Below are 19,761 nucleotides of genomic sequence, written 5' to 3' on the forward strand. Positions count from 1 at the left end.
GGTTGCAATAGTTAAAAGTTGCTACTGCCTGACTTAGACTCCGGCTGGAAGTGCCTGTGATAACGGCTGCACAGCTCCAGACGTGAGCTGTGGGTTGTCAGAGTGACAAAGCAGTGCAGTCCTGCAGTGCACTCTGCCTGTCATCTGATTTGGCTCACTGTTATCTGGAAGCTGGAAGTGTGCACTTCCAGTGTGCCTGTGATAACGGCACGTTCCAGCCGGAGTCTAAGTCAGGCAGTAGCAACTTTTAATTATTGCAACATGGGTTTCATGTTGTCCTGTGACAACATATTTGGGCAACACATTTCATAAGTTGTTGTTTTTTTTATTTTTTTGTTTTTTTACAAAAATATAGTTTTAATTATTCCTCTCCCCCACACATGCTGACACTGTTATTTGAACATAGCTAAAAAGGTGATTGGCAACTTATATTACAACATATAACAAAGAATCAAAATTAACATGTGAAAGGCCTGAGCTGGACTCGAACAAAGACCTTCTCACTGAGAGGCATCCGCAATAACCACCGGACCACTGTTCCGCTCTAGCAGGGTCTTATTAAATATGAATTAATGATAGAGCCGCTTCTTACAAAAGTGTGTAAAATGATTTTATTTCGAAGTTTCTTGCGCGTACTTATTGTTCTGAGCGTCTGACACAGAAGCGGCCTCACGCTAGAGGTCTGCCGCAAGACCCTATTGTCTCGGACAAACAGCGGCGTAAACAGTGACATTGACAGTGGCATCTCCCATAAACAAAGGCATGGGCCGTAGCATCGGCCGTGGCATCTCCCCTGACAGTGGCATCGACCATGGCATCTAGGGATGCCACCGGAAATGTCACAGCTAGTTGCCAATGCCACGATTTGAGGCAGCATAAACATACTGGCAACAACATGGTTACACAGAGATAAACAGAAATATACCCATAGCTCAAGAGTCTTTACTATGATGAAGGCGATAATGATGAATGATTATTATTATCAGGCTTTTTGTTTTTCATCGTTTTCTTTTTCATATAGGCCAAGTAAACCCTGACTTACTTTGTGCATGTTCGCATACTACCCATACATCCATGATTATAATGCCTCACTGAAATTCCACAAATTCAAAACCTTTTCTCCCGTCATGCTTTGTGCTATCTGAACCATCCAATGTCCTGCACAACGAAAATCTCTCCACAAGAGGCCACCATAGACCATGCAGCTATTTCACAATAAACTCAGCGTGGTGATTGGTTTGTTGGGTTTTAGGGGTTTCCGGTTTTTGCTATCGGGCTGCAAAACCTCTGCTTAAAATGTCAAACAACTTCCACATGTAGAGTGAACTGAAATATTGGACATTTTATCAAAGTGCTGAAAGGGTTATTGAAAAAAGACGCAGGAAGGGTCGAACGGCGGTTAAATGTGGTTAAGCAGCAGAGGAACTTTTTTTTCAAGACATTTCCAAGATACAAAGCGAGTTTCGGACTTTGAATTTCAGGGCTTCAAACCAATATCTTGGTTTTTGTGGTCACTTATATAATATGATATTAGTGTTAACATTAACATGAGCATGAATTAAAGAAAATAAGGGAAACAATCGTCTGCATAGTCTATGGTCTGATCAGTTTGGTTATGAATTTTGTTTTGCTAATGCAAATTAATAAATATCCAAACAGTGTAAAATACTTGTTTGAAATGCAATGTGTTGCAAATTTGAATTGTATGAGGTCAGAATAAATTTTGCTCGGTAATGTCAACCAAAGCACTATGCTTATATTAAAGTTATACAGTTTGATTAGATACATGAAATAATCATCTAGTAATTATCAGTGTTACAGTAATATATCATGACTCACTATCTGTCTTGTGTGTTAGATACCAGCATCCATGCACTGAATCTCTTAAACAAATGCTTACAACTTTTTCAAAAATAATCCATAATATTGCAATGTGTACTCCACATGTCACTATTAGAAAGACGCCACAGAGACGCCAGGAGATGCTCCATGTGGCATCTGAAAGTCTGACTCAGACATAAGAGGAGCAAAACCCAGAACCGAGTTTGCTCTATTAATTTTTATACTTTGTAGATGTGATAAGTAAAAAAAAAAGAAGGGGTAAATCATCTCAGAAATAGTAATTAATAAGGATGTGCTACATGTGGAACCAGATACCTGTGATGGTCCCGAAGGTGTTTGAGTCCCCATGCTTGTGTAGAAGCTCAGAAGATGACTGTAAGTGTAACCAGGGTTAGTTAAACCCCAGTTAATTGTAGTTGCTTTGGAAATGTATGTTTATATGATCTATTTATGTTCTAAATGTTTCCCTCAAAATTAAATGCATGACTATTTTCCACAAGAGTGGAGCAGTAAAAACATCTTCTCCTATAAAAAAAACTGTATATGTGTTACTGCCCCTTTAACAGAGGTGGCAGTTGTTGCGCGCTGTTTTCAGTGAGCCAAAAGCTGACAGGTGTGTGCATCGTACTTTAGCGCAAATCTTTGCAAGTCCACTGACCGATGTATGGTGTGTGCATCTTACTTTAGAGAAAATCTTTGCAAGTCCACTGACCGATGCATGGTGCGTGTGTAGATGTGAGAAGAGAAAAAAGAGGAAAAGTTAGAATTGAAATGATAAAAAACTCAGAAGTCATGAAACTAAACGAGAAGAGACTATCAGCGAGCTGCGAGTTCGACTAGGACGACCTTAACTGTGTAAACAATTGATTTCCCGGTGAGTAACGATCGATGTTTACATTAGCATGCTAATTTGCTATCAGAGTGCTAAACACTGAAAATAACTTAAGTTAGCCTTGAACTCTCTCTAAAACCAGTCGGGATAAACTCGAAACAGGTTGGAGTAATGTATTAGTGTCAGAAGACTATATTTTGTGCTTTATGAATCTTGTGTTGTTATTTTTATTACTGTGAGTGAAACTCTTGATAGTAGGCTTGGTGCAGGCTAATGTTATCAGTGTTAGGCCTCGGCCGAAAAATTCATGCAGCTAAGCTAGTGAGTGTGTTGAGTTAAAATGGTGTTTTGTACTGTTGTGAATAGTAAAGTTAATGTAATTCATGTGAATAATATGAGTTATGTTAAAAAAAGAGAGGGAGGGAAACAGAGTTATTTTGAAATGTTTATGTGAATTCATGTTTTGGTTACTATGAGTTAAGATAGATATTAAAAATTCATGAAAAATGGTAGTAGAAGAAAAGTGAAATTTACACTGAGAAGTAGTACATTTATTTATTTACATTCGAGTTGACCTTTTTATTATGGACTGAATGAGATCATTTTCCTGCATGGTTGTGTAGGCTGGTTTTTTTTGATTCCTTCGTCTGGGTCCTCAGTCCTTGGTTCCTACCCTGTCATCCATCCCCATCTCCATCCCAGTGGCTACTTTCCCTTGGACGTGAGGTCATCCATATCTCCATCCACATCTTCATCTTCACCGTGATACTTATCATTGGACGTTCACTGTTAAAGAGGGCGGTAGGACTTTGAGTGCACTCGTTTTATTTTATTTATTTGGGCCCATTTTTCCATTTTTTTTCCTAGTTTTTTATTCATTTGAACTTTTGGGACAGTTTGCTTTTCAGTACCTGAGATCTCAGAGGTTTTTGTTACTTGTATTTTATATATTTTTTTTGTATTTTGGGTTCAATTGTGGTTGAAAGATCTTTGTATAATATACCTCCTTTAAACTTTCAGTCTGTTGTGTGTTATTTGGGGTAGACATTACAGATCTAAATCAAAATTTAGTTGAGTAGATACCAGTAGTCTCCTCATCGAGTCTAGAGTTAGAGTTGGTCCTCATTTCCTGTTTGATATTAACCCTGTCTTAGAGTGACAGGTACAGGGAGGGGTTACATAAGTAACTTAAAAATATTACAAAGACGACTCCTAGTGCAAATGAAGCCATAAAATAAAATGCTCTAATATAACTGCATTAATCGCTATACTAGAAACTGTGGAACTATGAGCATTTTAAAAGACATTTATGTGCATGATGACAGCACCTCTGTATGAAACTCGCTATTATTTAAATAATATTCAACAATATAAATGTAGTTTTTGTTAATGGCGTTTTACACATTTAAGATAAAATAAAACTAAAATGCTTAGGAGAAGTGTTACCTAGATATTAGAGAATGGCAGTTCTCTCATGTTCCACTCAGGAAACTAAACTAAAACTAAGGTTATGTCTGGATACAGGTTTATTTGGGACCCTGGCCAAACAGTCAAAACAGTCACAGATTTGACAGAAGGTGGTTTTATTAATAAATAAATAACTTTTTCATATCTTGTTGAGGGCCTGTTCCAGAGAGAAGATGAAGCAGCTCTATATGTAATCTTCAACTCAGAGATCAACATGTTCATTCTGCTGAATGAAAAAGGCCATAGGCTACTCAGTTGAGCAACTATTCTATGTTTCACCACTGTTACATTTTATTCAGCCTGTGGTCCACTCATTTATCATTAAGATGACTTGAATATCATTAACAAAGAATTACCTACTGGGACCTGATTGAACAATGTTAGTTATTCTAGTTGTCATATGCTCACAGAGTTAAACAGAGAGGAGGCGACACCTTGTGGTCATTTGTTTCAAATACAGGTTGCCACAATGGTGTCATTTGTAGTAACATACTACAGATTACATAATCCTCTTACTGGTTTATTCCACTGACAGGTTAAATATTTCCATTTCAGATCATTCTGTAGAACTAGTTATACTTCTAATTTAAATTTGCGTTTGTGATACTTGAGTATTTTTTCATTTCATCTTTACATAAGGAGATTCTCTATCTTTTGAACTGTGAGTTGTTTTCCATCTTCAGAAATCTGAAGTCAAAAATACAGAGAAAAGAAAAACAGCTGACAATGACTTGACAATACCGGGACTTTATTTTAATATATCAAATGGACACTTTAGCGACAGTGGTTGCCTTACTGTCTGTAATATTATCATGTATCTGTGCTTCAACGAACGTTATTCATTTAATTCACATAGTTTTTAAGCTTCTCTGTCATATATTACGTTTATGAGATATAGTTGTACATGTATCATGGACTCATTGTATTGGAGTGCATCAGATGCTTAAGGTACAGTTTAGGCTCCCATGCTTAATCTCAGTGAGTCTCTTCTCCAGTTTCTCTGCCATGACTCTGAGGTCACAAGCCTTGAGCTTCGCTGGCAGTTTTCTCAGCTCCTCCTCTGGAGCCTGGACCAGCCACTCTCTGATTATATCCAGGAGAGGACCTCTCTTTTTAGGGAGAGTGGCGCACCTGTCTTCTCCCGACTTCTGGATGTACCTGTTGTAGAGACAGAATGGTTTGATTTACATTTGTGCAAATAAAGAGGGGAATGGAGTGGTTGAAAAAGGCAAGAAAATGAAGGTGCAGACTCACTTGTGGATAAATCTTTTCATTCTTCTTACACGCATCCTGTGTGAACTGAAGAATGTGGAGAGAAATGTCCTCAGCGTGTCACCTGAGGAAGACAGTTTCAAATGAAACTTAACAAAAACTAACTACATGTATTAGGAAATTCCTATTTCTTCATAAATGTTATAATGGAGAGTTAGGCAGCTGGGATCACTCTACAAATTATACACACCTCCGTTTGCAAGATCTTCACAGGAGCCACACACTGTGTCGTGGTACGCTGAGCCGTGGAGGAGCACAAGCTGTGTGCTTGGGCATTCCTGGTGTTTTACACACAAATCCGACGTAGAAGATGAGTTGGAAAAATAGCCATCAGGGCAGTGCTCACAAACAGTGTCTTTTTGCAGTGTACCTGAAAAAGGACAACAAAGCATTGTGGGTCATTACAGAGTTTTAACCAACCATAGTTCCTCCTGAGAGTCACTATGTTGGGCACAGTTTCCAAAGCAGTTCCTGAACTTCCTCCATACCTTTGAAAACAGATTCTGATAAGTTGCCGTAAACATAAACGTATAATCTGACAGTAAATATTTTATTTATGTCATTTTATTATATATATAGCAGGGTATTAATAGTTTGTGAGATTCTCTTCCCTGAAGACAGTACCTTTGGTTAGGACTCCCTGCCCGGGGCCACACTCTGAGTGAGGGAAACAGAAGTCGTCAGAGGCGTAGAAGCCCTCTTTGCACCGACACACTGTGTTGCTGGTTGAGGAGCACTCCTTCTCTACCTCCTGGTTCTCAGAGCATAGGTTGCTGCAGTACAGACACATGGGCATGTAGTTCCACAGCTCGGTGTAGTAGTCTGGTATGCATGGATAGCACCGGGTGGGGCTGGTGGCAGTGCAGTGAGCGCCCATGTAATTGCCTGGTGGACACTTGTTGCACTGGAGGATTTTCCCGGTGGATCGGTCTTGGTGCTCATAGGTGGGAATGGGATCCACCGCTGAGGCACCACAGAGGACACCAGAGAGCAGGAGGAGAGCTGGTAGGAAGAGCTGAGGAGACACGGCAGGGAGATTGTTGGCATCATAGGTACTATCATTTGTAGCCACTAATTCAGATTTTCTGTGGTACCCCATGTAAACTAGCTACAAGTAAATAATTGTAGTTATGGTCCGATTAAGGCAATAATTCGATTTTTTCACGTGCATGTAAACGTACTGAGAGATATTCAGATAAATGTTAGATGAAAATGAACGAGGGAGGGTTTGATTGTATTAAAGAGAAAACCACCGAGAAAAGTGTTCAAAAGCAGGGGAACTGGGGAGAAAAAGAAAGATTTTCTTGATGAATGAGTATCTTGAAAACAAAAGGATTTGACTCACCAGGCCTCTGTTCCCCATCTTGCCTCCTCGGATCTCCACTTTGATTGCCTCCCCTGGTGACAACTTGTCCTCCCTCCTCTCTAAATACCTCTGTACACAGAGAGAATGAAAAGAAGAGAGAAGGCATAAACAGCGATTCAGAATTTGGCAAACAGTGTTATTTTACAATGATTATTCTGAGGGAGAAAAGAAGGAAGATTATCACAGACCATTACCCCACTTCACTGGAGTAAAAATCACTCATATCCACAGAGAAGAAAAAAATAAATACAGATAGAAGAGTGGACCAAAGTTAATTTGGGACGATCCCGGCACATGTCTGACAGGCTGATCTAAACATTAGACCTGCGTGTATTAAACAAGCACTTGCGAAAGTACACGTTCAGAATGTTACCACACAAAGTGCTCTGTCGCTCGATACGTCCAAACGACTGGTTTGTGACGATCGATCTTTCAGATACATATTTTCACATTGCCATTTATCCCGCACACGGAAAGTTTCTCAGGTTTGCGCATCAAGACATAACCTACGAGTTTCAGAAAATCACATTCGGTCTATCACTAGCTCCGAGGGTATTCAGCAAGTGTGTGGAGGCAGCGCTGTCCCCATTGAGAAACAGCGGCATCAGAATATTCTCATATATAGACGACTATCTAATATGCTCCTGTTCACGAGAGCAAGCGATCATAGATTCCAATACAGTGATAACTCATCTGAGGGATCTTGGATTCAATATAAATTGGACAAAGAGTCGTATGGAGTATTTAGGACTCAGAATAAACTCCCTCTCTTATCGAGTTACGCTATCGGCAGAGAGAATAGTGTCCTTCACGCGGTGTCTCGCACTTTTTCAACAAGGAAAAGTCGTGTCTTTCAGGCTGTGCCTTCGCCTTCTGGGCCTTATGGCATCAGTCATATCTGTGGTGCAATTAGGGCTTCTCATGATGAGAGATTTTCAGCATTGGGTCGCATCCCTCCGCTTATGTCCGTGCCGTCATCTTTCCTGCAAGGTGAATGGGACGCCGTCATGCATCACAGCTCTCCGTCAGTGGAGAGATCCATCCTCTCACCTCAGGGGTACCACTGGGGACGGTGACATCCAGGGTAACCATGACAACGGACACGTCCCTCAGGGGATGGGGCGCAACGTTGATGGGCAGAGCAGTGAACGGGGTTGGGTCCAAAGGGATGGCTCAGGCTCACATAAATGTGTTGGAGCTACAAGCAGTGTTCTTAGCACTGAGACATTTCCTGCCCTTTCTCAGCGGTCGTCATGTCTTAGTGAAAACGGACAACTCTACTGTAGTAGTGTAATGACTTGCCGGTCATTCAAAAGTCGTTTGAGAGGATGAGATAAGGTCCTGTATATTTTGTGTGAAGTGCTGATGCTGATTCATGTAAGCACGCTGAGTCCAGGTGAGTTTAAGCATTTAATAAATCAATCGCAGCTACTTCAGCGGCTTTCAGATTACATATGCTAAAAGATGGTGAAGGTGTACACTGGTGGCGAATATGTAACAAAGCAAAAAAACTGAACAAAAGCGGTCAACAAAAATTGCGGCTACCTAACACTCACCTCTCTCCTCCCTCAGTGCAGGTGAACCAGCTCCCTATATCACCTACTGCAATCATCCCCCAGTGTCCACGTGACCCAAGCCCTGTGCATCACTGTGGCAACCAGACCAAACAAATCAAAAGGCGAATAATCCACCAGTGCAACAGTATGGCTCCTACAAGTAGCTTACATCGACCGCCAGGGCGGCACACGCTCTATACAGCTGCACAGGTTGGCTCAGAGATTGATTGTGTGGAGCAGCTCAAGACTGATGTCCCTTCGAGCAACTCATGTGCCAGGGATTTTGAACCTGGGAGCAGATTTACTGTCCAGACGTCCAGCTTTATGCTTTCCCCTCAACCCCTCAGCTTGATCTCCCCAACTCTAACCAGAGTGAGAGAGAAGAGTTTGTCGCTGATTTTGATAACTCCTCGTTGGCCATCGAAACGATGGATGGCACAGATAATTCAACTTCTGGTGGACGACCCCTGGCCTCTACCCATTCGCAGGGATCTTCTATCCCAAGCACGAGGGGAAATCTACCACCCACACCCAGAACACATGGCTCTATGGGCCTGGCCAGTGAAAGGTGGAATTTGAATGCTGCAGGTCTGCCCCCAGAGGTCATCGAGACCATTCAGAACGCCAGAGCCTCTTCTACCTGCTTTCTTTACAGTAGTAAGTGGCAGATTTTTGAAGAGTGGTGCAATAATAGACACAATGTTCCTTTTCAGTGTTTATTGGTGGATGTATTGTGTTTCCTGCAGGAGTTGGTGGATAAAGGGAACGTCTTTTCCACAATTAAGGTCTACTTAGCAGCAATTTCAGCTTGCCCAGTGGGCTTTGGTGACAAGCCATGGGCCAGCACCCTCTTGTTTGTCGTTTCATGAGAGGTGCTCGCGTAAGCTCCCAGTTTCCAGGCCCCTGGTCCCAATGTGGGATTTGTCATTGGTGTTGGATGCTCTTTCTCATTTCCCATTTGACCCTCTTGAGGCAGTAGGGATGAGATTTCTCTCAATTAAGACAGCATTACTTTTGGCATTAACCACAGCCAAGCGGGTGGGTGACCTACAGGCTCTGTCAAGGAAGCCATATCTGTGGCTTATAGGTGTAAGGGTCTTCATCCTCCTCTGGGAGTGGAGGTCAAAAATGATTTTGTTTTAAATCCCATTGTGAAACAGTTAAAGTGATTTCATGACTTCCAGGGTACCTGATTTTCACCTGTTACTCCAAAATGATTTCTTAATATTATTCAATGGTGTTATGTTACTTTAACAAATACTTTAAAGTGATTTGCATGAAAAAAAAAGACAAAGAGTCAGAGTCCAGCACCAACTTGTTCTTATTAAACTTAATAAAACACACATTTGACAAAATGGACTCAGTGCATATTGATTGTTTAGTATGAAAATTGCATTGACTGAACATTTCAAACCACAGCATTCAAACACAAATGCGCAACTATGTAAAAACTGTTTCACAATGGAATTTAAAACAAAATCATTTTTGTCAATCATGTTTATGGCGGCTTCATCAATGAAACACAGTGAGCTGTTGACAGGAAGAAAAATTCCCTGTCCATTTACAAATAACCTGCATAGTGGTGAAGCTCCCGACCTGGCCACTCAGGAGAAAGAGATGCAGGAAGCTGTTTAGTTTTTGTCTCCCTAAGTCAGGGGTCGGCAACCCTCAACACTCAAAGAGCCATTTGGACCCGTTTCCCACAGAAAAGAAAACACTTGATTATGATTATGATTTTTATGTCAAAAACTTACCTCGGACGTGTACTGTAATAACGGCACTGTGCACAGCTCTGCACAGCTCCAGACGTCAGACAGCAGTGCAGGTCTGCAGTGCACTCTGCCTGTCGGGTGATTTGGATCACTGTTATCTGGAAGCTGGAAGTGCCGTGATAACGGCACAAGTTGCACAAGACCCATTTAGGCCTCATATCTTTGCCCACACGTTCCAGCCGGAGCATCAGGTTGGCTGTGACAACATATTTGGGCAACACGTTTCATACATTCATACACATTTCATACATTCATACATATTTCACAACTACTGAACTACTGTTGGGTTCGCCCGGGGAGCATATTGGGGGTTAGGTGTTGTCCGCAAATTTTCAAGGACGCACTAGGCTCAAAGCAATGTTCTAGATATTTAATGAAGTTAGTTGGTTTGTAAATGCCAGTCATTTACAAATAAGTAGTATTTTCATACTACTTAGCCACCGCCGACACATGAAACCTTCATCCTCAAAGTCATCAAAAAACATTTAGTTATTTCTATGAAACAGTCATTTGTTGACATTTCTGTAAATACTTGTTATCAAAAGCCTGAAACCACTACACATTCATAATATATATGATTTTCAATGCAGTTTTCATGTAAGATATCATTCAGATGATTCATCGTAACCCAATGGAAAATTGATGTATGTGGCACAACAGGCAATGAGAAGCACTTATGTATTAAACAAACTGAGAGTAAACATAGCATGCACCATTAAATGGAACTCTTTAAATGCTTGATAAACTCCTTAGTAGTGTTACTCAGTCTTAGCGAACATTTGCTAATTGATGTTGTTCGACATGCATACAAAAACATTACAAAACCAGATATGTCTTTCACAGTAAAATAAAATCCATGTATTTTATTTTATTTATTTATTTTTTAAAAAAGTTAAACTTCTTAATCTATTGAGTTGTACTCCATTAAAAGATTCATATCCCAAGGGACTATACAGTCCCTCGTTTGCCCATATGCGTTGGCCTCAGGTAGGTTCTGACCGGGTTTCAGGTGCGGCCCAACTTGCTGAGTTGCACAAGACCCATTTAGGCCTCATATCTTTGCCCACATGGGCACGAAGGGGGATCAGACTTGACCTTAAATGGGGCCCAAAAAAAAATTTGCCCTTTTTATGCCTAAGCCCACTTAGCCCACTTACATCTCTTATGGGGCTCGTACAGCCAGCCCACATGGGTTTCAAATGTGGGGCACATGTACCTCAAACCACATGGGACCTGCAAAATTGACCCAGTTCAACCCCATGCCCACCCAGTGCCCACATAGCCCATATTGTAGGCGCCACATGGACATGCTGGCTGGGCTCTGGTATAGTTGTTCAGGCTTGGCTTACTCCTACAGCAAGATAATGACCCAAAACTCTAGTCCAAGCTCTACCAGAACTACCTCAGGATAAAAACAAGATGGAAAGCTTGAAAACAAGGAGTGCACCATATCTCCATGGCCCAGTCTCTAGACTTTAACCTCATGGAGCTGGTTTGTGATGAACTGGACAGAAGAGTGAAAGCAAAGCAACCTACAAGTGACTCACATTTCTGGGAACTTCTGCAGCAAAATTGGGAAGAACTCCAAAGATGGTTACTTTGATGAGTCGAAAATGTAAGGTAGATTTTGGGTTATATATTGATTCCATGGTTATTATTATTATTATTATTATTATTATTATTATTATTATTATTATTATTATTATTAACTTCAGTTGTTTATTTGGTCTACACTTTCATTAAAATGAGACATTAAACTGCAGAAATATTGGAGTGTTATAAAACTTTTGTACGGGTAGTGTATATAAAGAAAGATAATGCCCTAAGTTTTCAATATATTTATTTCCACAGCATTACAACATAACGCACTGGTCATATGCTTCTGTTCTTGTGATCTCATTTACATGTTCAAAATAAAATTATGAATGAAAATGAAATGTCCCCTCAATCCCCTTGTGTTCTAAAGTCTCATAAACCTTCTCATAAGTGTTGCCTCTGCACATTAACAAGTTTAATGGTGTTAGCCCTGTGATAGACTGGTGACCTCTCCAAGATGTAGCTTTCCAGTAACATAACTTTCATCAGGTTAGGTTAGTTTGCTACAGTTCATGAACTAAGCTTTTGGCATCTCAATGGAAACCCAGCGGAAACCCACTCCTGGCAAAGGCTGTGATAATCATACAAGAAAGAACACAGACAGTAAACTAAGTTGCAAAATATAGCTTTAGTAAATGAAGTTACAGGCGATAATCCACACACCATGCGTAACAACTGAGTGAAAATGTGACGTCCCAAGGGTATAAAAGATGAGGACAGTAGCCCTCGCACCTTAGAGCGGGGTCGTGGTGACCATTTTTTGTCCTGTGATGCGGCTCTCCTTTCTTGCTGGCAATAAAGATCACTCTGATGCTCTGGACTTAGGCTCCTGATGATTTTTTTGAGACTCCAAAGAGAAGTTATCTTCAGGCTGAATTGAACATCTTTCAAAGACTAAGTTTTACAAGGGTCTCCTATTTCGGAATAATTTGATACAACAGTACACCAAGTCGCCAGCCTATCGCAGGTCTAACTTAATTGAAGATGAATTTGTTTATTCCTATCTGTGCCTGTAATGGGTACAGTTTCTCCCCACCCTGACATCGGATGTAAAAATGAGGGAGGAATAGTTGGCAGAGGCTGTACTGTAGTATGCCATCCATTGGTCTGAGGCAGAATGACGATGCCCTGCAGAAAGAGGATCTTTTTTTGTGAGGAGATTCATGACAGACAAGGATACTTGGCATAATGTGAATGTGAAGTGGAGCACTAATGCTAAATGAAAGCGTAGCTGGAGTAGCTAACAACCACTCTTTGTACATCCACAGGACTGACAGAGGACGTTGTGTGGACATTTTTTGTTCTATGTGCCAATTGCCATTTCCAAAACCAGCTGTAAATTCAAAGATTACCTCCGCTGTCTTTGTATTTTGAGTTACCATGTTGTTTCATTGACCTATATTTAGAGTGTCCCTGTTTCCACTTCAACACTCAGGTGTACTTACTGATATTTTCATTGAATTGAAAATTAGATAACATTGTCGTAGACTGAAATACAGCATGTGTTCAGTGCCTTTATGAAACTATTTATATTGAATAATTTCTGTGTATTCTCAATGCTTTTGATTTCAATAGCGTATTCAAATCATCAATAAATGTTAAGATTAAAAAAGGCAAAAAGAATGAAAACTTGTCATTTTGTGTTTATTTATTTATTAAAAAAAGAGTAACTTATTTTCATTAAGAACACGGGTAAGTTGTTGTTTTTTGTTTTTTTTTTGTTTTGTTTTTTTTACAAAAATACAGTTTTAATTATTCCTCTCCCCCACACATGCTGACACTGTTATTTGAACATAGCTAAAAATGTGATTGGCAACTTATATTACAACATATAACAAAGAATCAAAATTAACATGTGAAAGGCCTGAGCTGTGCTCGAACAAAGACCTTCTCGCTGAGAGGCATCCGCGATAACCACCGGACCACTGTTCCGCTCTGGCGGGGACTTATCAAATATGAATTAATGATAGAGCCGCTTCTTACAAAAGTGTGTAAAATGATTTTATTTCGAAGTTTCTTGCGCGTACTTATTGTTCTGAGCGTCTGATACAGAAGTGGCCTCACGCTAGAGGTCTGCCGCAAGACCCTATTGTCTCGGACAAACAGCAGCGTAAACAGTGACATTGACAGTGGCATCTCCCATAAACAAAGGCATGGGCCGTAGCATCGGCCGTGGCATCTCCCCTAAAACAGTGGCATCGGCCATGGCATCTAGGGATGCCACCGGAAATGTCACAGCTAGTTGCCAATCCCATGATTTGAGGCAGCATAAACATACTGGCAACAACATGGTTACACAGAGATAAATAGAAATATACCCATAGCTCAAGAGTCTTTATTATGATGAAGGCGATAATGATGAATGATTATTATTATCAGGCTTTTTGTTTTTCATTGTTTTCTTTTTCATATAGGCCAAGTAAACAAAGACTTACTTTGTGCATGTTCGCATACCACCCATACATCCATGATTATAATGCCTCACTGAAATTCCACAAATTCAAAACCTTTTCTCCTGTCATGCTTTGTGCTATCTGAACCATCCAATGTCCTGCACAACGAAAATCTCTCCACAAGAGGCCACCATAGACCATGCAGCTATTTCACAATAAACTCAGCGTGGTGATTGGTTTGTTGGGTTTTAGGGGTTTCCGGTTTTTGCTATCGGGCTGCAAAACCTCTGCTTAAAATGTCAAACAACTTCCAAATGTAGAGTGAACTGAAATATTGAACATTTTATCAAAGTGCTGAAAGGGTTATTGAAAAAAGACGCAGGAAGTGTCGAACGGCGGTTAGATGTGGTTAAGCAGCAGAGGAACTAGCGTATGATTGCAAGAAACTGACATTTCCAAGATACAAAGCAAGTTTCGGACTTTGAATTTCAGGGCTTCAAACCAATATCTTGGTTTTTGTGGTCACTTATATAATATGATATTAGTGTTAACATTAACATGAGCATGAATTAAAGAAAATAAGGGAAACGATCGTCTGCATGGTCTATGGTCTGATCAGCTTGGTTATGAATTTTGTTTTGCTAACGCAAATTAATAAATATTCATACAGTATAAAATACTTGTTTGAAATGCAATGTGTTGCGAATTTGAATTGTATGAGGTCAAAATAAATGTTGCTCGGTAATGTCAACCAAAGCACTATGCTTATATTAAAGTTATACAGTTTGATTAGATACATGAAATAATCATCTAGTAATTATCAGTGTTACAGTAATATATCATGACTCAGTATCTGTCTTGTGTGTTCGATACCAGCATCCATGCAATGAATCTCTTAAACAAATGCTTACAACTTTTTCAAAAATAATCCGTAATATTGCAATGTGTACTTCACATGTCACTATTAGAATTTAAGACGCCACAGAGACGCCAGGAGATGCTCCATGTGGTATCTGAAAATCTGACTCAGACATAAGAGGAGCAACAACCAGAACCGGAAGTTTGTTCTATTAATTTTTATTCTTTGTAGATGTGATAAGTAAAAAAAAAAGGGGGGTAAATTATCTCAGAAATGGGTCAGATCAATAGTAATTAGTAAGGATGCGCAACATGTGGAACCAGATACCTGTGATGGTCCCGAGGGTGTTTGAGTCCACATGCTTGTGTACAGGTTCAGAAGATGACTGTAAGTAACTTAAAAATATTACAAAGATGACTCCTAGTGCAAATGAAGCCATAAAATAAAATGCTCTAACATAACTGCATTAATTGCTATACTAGAAACTGTGGAACTATGAGCATTATAAAAGACATTTATGTGCATGATGACAGCACCTCTGTATGAAACTCGCTATTATTTAAATAATATTCAACAATATAAATGTAGTTTTTGTTAATGGCGTTTTACACATTTAAGATAAAATAAAACTAAAATGCTTAGGAGAAGTGTTACCTAGATATTAGAGAATGACAGTTCTGTCATGTTCCACTCAGGAAACTAAACTAAAACTAAGGTTATGTCTGGATACAGGTTTATTTGGGACCCTGGCCAAACAGTCAAAACAGTCACAGATTTGACAGAAGGTGGTTTTATTAATAAATAAATAACTTTTTCATATCTTGTTGAGGGACAATAACATGAGGGCCTGTTCAAGAGAGAAGATGAAGCAGCTCTATATGTAATCTTCAACTCAGAGATCAACATGTTCATTCTGCTGAACGAAAAAAGGCCATAGGCTGGAGCTCCTATTCTATGTTTCTCCACTGTTACATTTTATTCAGCCTGTGGTCCACTCATTTATCATTAAGATGACTTGAATATCATTAACAAAGAATTACCTACTGGGACCTGATTGAACAATGTTAGTTATTCTAGTTGTCATATGCTCACAGAGTTAAACAGAGAGGAGGCGACACCTTGTGGTCATTTGTTTCAAATACAGGTTGTCACAATGGTGTCATTTGTAATAACATACTACAGATTACGTAATCCTTTTACGTGTTTATTCCACTGACAGGTTAAATATTTCCATTTCAGATCATTCTGTAGAACTAGTTATATTTCTAATTTAAATTTGCGTTTGTGATACCTGAGTATTTTTTCATTTCATCTTTACATAAGGAGATTGTCTATCTTTTGAACTGTGAGTTGTTTTCCATCTTCAGAAATCTGAAGTCAAAAATACAGAGAAAAGAAAAACAGCTGACAATGACAATGACTTGACAATACCGGGACTTTATTTTAATATATCAAATGGACACTTTAGCGACAGTGGTTGCCTTACTATCTGTAATATTATCATGTATCTGTGCTTCATCGAACATTATTCATTTAATTCACATAGTTTTTAAGCTTCCCTGTCATATATTACGTTTATGAGATATAGCTGTACATGTATCATGGACTCATTGTATTGGAGTGCATCAGATGCTTAAGGTACAGTTTAGGCTCCCATGCTTAATCTCAGTGAGTCTCTTCTCCAGTTTCTCTGCAAATATTATTAATTTAATTCACATATTTTAACAAACTCTACAACACAGTCAAATGGTGAAAAAGAAGCTGCCCTGTCACATATTAAATTTATGAGGTATAGTTGTACATGTACCATGTACTCATTTAATACAATTAATCTTAGTGAGTCTCTTCTCCAGTTTCTCTGCCATGACTCTGAGGTCACAAGCCTTGAGCTTCGCTGGCAGTTTTCTCAGCTCCTCTTCTGGTGCCTGGACCAGCCACTCTCTGATTATATCCAGGAGAGGACCTCTCTTTTTAGGGAGAGTGGCCCACCTGTCTTCTCCCGACTTCTGGATGTACCTGTTGTAGAGACAGAATGGTTTGATTTACATTTGTGCAAATAAAGAGGGGAATGGAGTGGTTTAAAAAGGCAAGAAAATGAAGGTGCAGACTCACTTGTGGATAAATCTTTTCATTCTTCCTACATGCATCCTGTGTGAACTGAAGAATCTGGAGAGAAATGTCCTCAGCGTGTCACCTGAGGAAGACAGTTTCAAATGAAACTTAACAAAAACTAACTACATGTATAAGGAAATTCCTATTTCTTCATAAATGTTATAATGGAGAGTTAGGCAGCTGGGATCACTCTACAAATTATACACACCTCCGTTTGCAAGATCTTCACAGGAGCCACACACTGTGTCGTGGTACACTGAGCCGTGGAGGAGCATAAGCTTCGCTGGCAGTTTTCTCAGCTCCTCCTCTGGAGCCTGGACCAGCCACTCTCTGATTATATCCAGGAGAGGACCTCTCTTTTTAGGGAGAGTGGCGCGCCTGTCTTCTCCCGACTTCTGGATGTACCTGTTGTAGAGACAGAATGGTTTGATTTACATTTGTGCAAATATAGAGGGGAATGGAGTGGTTTAAAAAGGCAAGAAAATGAAGGTGCTGACTCACTTGTGGATAAATCTTTTCATTCTTCCTACACGCATCCTGTGTGAACTGAAGAATGCGGAGAGAAATGTCCTCAGCGTGTCACCTGAGGAAGACAGTTTCAAATTAAACTTAACAAAAACTAACTACATGTATAAGGAAATTCCTATTTCTTCATAAATGTTATAATGGAGAGTTAGGCAGCTTGGATCACTCTACAAATTATACACACCTCCGTTTGCAAGATCTTCCCAGGAGCCACACACTGTGTCATGGTACGCTGAGCCGTGGAGGAGCACAAGCTGTGTGCTTGAGCATTCCAGGTGTTTTACACACAAATCCGACGTAGAAGATGAGTTGGAAAAATAGCCATCAGGGCAGTGCTCACAAACAGTGTCATTTTGCAATGTACCTGAAAAAGGACAACAAAGCATTGTGGGTCATTACAGAGTTTTAACCAACCATAGTTCCTCCTGAGAGTCACTATGTTGGGCACAGTTTCCAAAGCAGTTCCTGAACTTCCTCCATACCTTTGAAAACAGATTCTGATAAGTTGCTGTAAACGTATAATCTGACAGTTCATATTTTATTTATGTCATTTTATTATTTATAACAGGGTATTAATAGTTTGTGAGATTCTCTTCTCTGAAGGCAGTACCTTTGGTTAGGACTCCCTGCCCGGGGCCACACTCTGAGTGTGGGAAACAGAAGTCGTCAGAGGCGTAGAAGCCCTCTTTGCACCGACACACCCTGTCGCTGGTCGGGGAGCACTCCTTCTCCACCTCCTGGTTCTCAGAGCATAGGTTGCTGCAGTACAGACACATGGGCAGGTAGTTCCACTGCTCGGTGAAGCGGTCCGGTCCGCACGGAGAGCACCGGGTGGGGCTGGTGGCAGTGCAGTGAGCGACCATGTGAGTGCCTGGTGGACACTTGTTGCACTGGAGGATTTTCCCGGTGGATCGGTCTTGGTGCTCATAGGTGGGAACGGGATCCACTGTTGAGGCACCACAGAGGACACCAGAGAGCAGGAGGAGAGCTGGTAGGAAGAGCTGAGGAGACACAGCACGGAGAACCGTTGATGAGCAGATCTGAAAGTATCACTATTTCAACGGTTACTACGGCCAAGTCCCACTACCCATCACTACTCACAAGTCAGTTAACACGATCTGAGCTTTTAAAATGACTGTTCACTGTCCAGGAATTATAATAAAGAATAAATCTTTGTCAGTTTACAAGTGATGCCAGATACCCAATTAGAGAGACAGATCAGTTAATAAATTCTGTCAAATAAAAAGGTACTATCATTTAATTTAAGAATTTATCAACACTTTTTGTTTATAAGACATTGAAGATTCTTAATAAAGTATTACAGAATATTTAATATACAGTACTCACCGTGCTCATGGTGTTGTCACTTCTGTCAAAGAGGGTTTGACATCAGCATCAGGCTTATATTATAGAAGAAGTCTACGTGCGTGGGCGTTTGCGGTTCTTGCTATCGGGTTGCAAAACCTCCTTAAAAGGTCAAACAACTTCCAAATGTAGAGTGAACTGAAATATTGGACATTTTATCAAAGTGCTGAAAGGGTTATTGAAAAAAGACGCAGGAAGTGTCGGACGGCGGTTAGATGTGGTTAAGCAGCAGAGGAACTAGCGTATGATTGCAAGAAACTGACATTTCCAAGATACAAAGCAAGTTTCGGACTTTGAATTTCAGGGCTTCAAACCAATATCTTGGTTTTTGTGGTCACTTATATAATATGATATTAGTGTTAACATTAACATGAGCATGAATTAAAGAAAATAAGGGAAACAATCGTCTGCATGGTCTATGGTCTGATCAGCTTGGTTATGAATTTTGCTTTGCTAATGCAAATTAATAAATATCCATACAGTGTAAAATACTTGTTTGAAATGCAATGTGTTGCGAATTTGAATTGTATGAGGTCAAAATAAATGTTGCTCGGTAATGTCAACCAAAGCACTATGCTTATATTAAAGTTATACAGTTTGATTAGATACATGAAATAATCATCTAGTAATTATCAGTGTTACAGTAATATATCATGACTCAGTATCTGTCTTGTGTGTTCGATACCAGCATCCATGCAATGAATCTCTTTAACAAATGCTTACAACTTTTTCAAAAATAATCCATAATATTGCAATGTGTACTCCACATGTCACTATTAGAATTTAAGACGCCACAGAGACGCC

General features: G+C 40.0%; 2 protein-coding genes across 4 annotated transcripts; both read right to left on the minus strand.

Annotated features, from left to right (window-relative positions):
- Positions 1–4,872: 4,872 nt before the first annotated feature.
- Positions 4,873–11,554, minus strand: LOC125015843 (tumor necrosis factor receptor superfamily member 6B-like). Its single transcript, XM_047597850.1, has 6 exons — positions 10,090–11,554; positions 6,759–6,848; positions 6,038–6,428; positions 5,604–5,783; positions 5,396–5,477; positions 4,873–5,299 (listed from the first exon to the last, which is right to left on the minus strand). Exons 1-6 carry the CDS (start codon positions 10,252–10,254, stop codon positions 5,077–5,079), a joined length of 1,131 nt encoding a protein of 376 aa, XP_047453806.1. The 5' UTR covers positions 10,255–11,554; the 3' UTR covers positions 4,873–5,076.
- A 4,822-nt stretch (positions 11,555–16,376) lies between these two features.
- On the minus strand, positions 16,377–19,033 carry LOC125015861 (tumor necrosis factor receptor superfamily member 6B-like). 3 transcript variants are annotated; one of them, XM_047597878.1, is made up of 8 exons: positions 18,940–19,033; positions 18,203–18,593; positions 17,777–17,956; positions 17,569–17,650; positions 17,276–17,472; positions 17,068–17,149; positions 16,809–16,971; positions 16,377–16,640 (listed from the first exon to the last, which is right to left on the minus strand). In XM_047597878.1, exons 1-8 carry the CDS (start codon positions 18,946–18,948, stop codon positions 16,581–16,583), a joined length of 1,164 nt encoding a protein of 387 aa, XP_047453834.1. In that variant the 5' UTR covers positions 18,949–19,033; the 3' UTR covers positions 16,377–16,580. The 3 variants fall into 3 exon arrangements, with proteins under 3 accessions (XP_047453834.1, XP_047453835.1, XP_047453836.1); XM_047597879.1 differs by having other exon boundaries at positions 16,377–16,598; positions 16,782–16,971; XM_047597880.1 differs by lacking the exons at positions 17,068–17,149; positions 17,276–17,472 and having other exon boundaries at positions 16,377–16,598; positions 16,782–16,971.
- Between the last annotated feature and the right edge of the window lie 728 nt (positions 19,034–19,761).

The sequence above is a fragment of the Mugil cephalus genome, chromosome 11 (assembly GCF_022458985.1).
Source record: "Mugil cephalus isolate CIBA_MC_2020 chromosome 11, CIBA_Mcephalus_1.1, whole genome shotgun sequence".
NCBI lineage: Eukaryota > Metazoa > Chordata > Actinopteri > Mugiliformes > Mugilidae > Mugil > Mugil cephalus.

Coding starts and splice junctions, on each gene's coding strand:
- LOC125015843 (XM_047597850.1), bottom strand. CDS start 10,254: ATGGGTCTTGTGCAACTTGTGCCGTTATCACGGCACTTCCAGCTTCCA. Junction 5,784..6,037: donor GCAGGGAGTCCTAACCAAAG/GTACTGTCTTCA, acceptor GTCCTTTTTCAG/GTACACTGCAAAAAGACACT. Junction 5,478..5,603: donor TGAAGATCTTGCAAACGGAG/GTGTGTATAATT, acceptor TGTCTTCCTCAG/GTGACACGCTGAGGACATTT.
- LOC125015861 (XM_047597878.1), bottom strand. Junction 17,651..17,776: donor GGAAGATCTTGCAAACGGAG/GTGTGTATAATT, acceptor TGTCTTCCTCAG/GTGACACGCTGAGGACATTT. Junction 16,972..17,067: donor ATGAAAAGATTTATCCACAA/GTGAGTCTGCAC, acceptor TCTCTACAACAG/GTACATCCAGAAGTCGGGAG.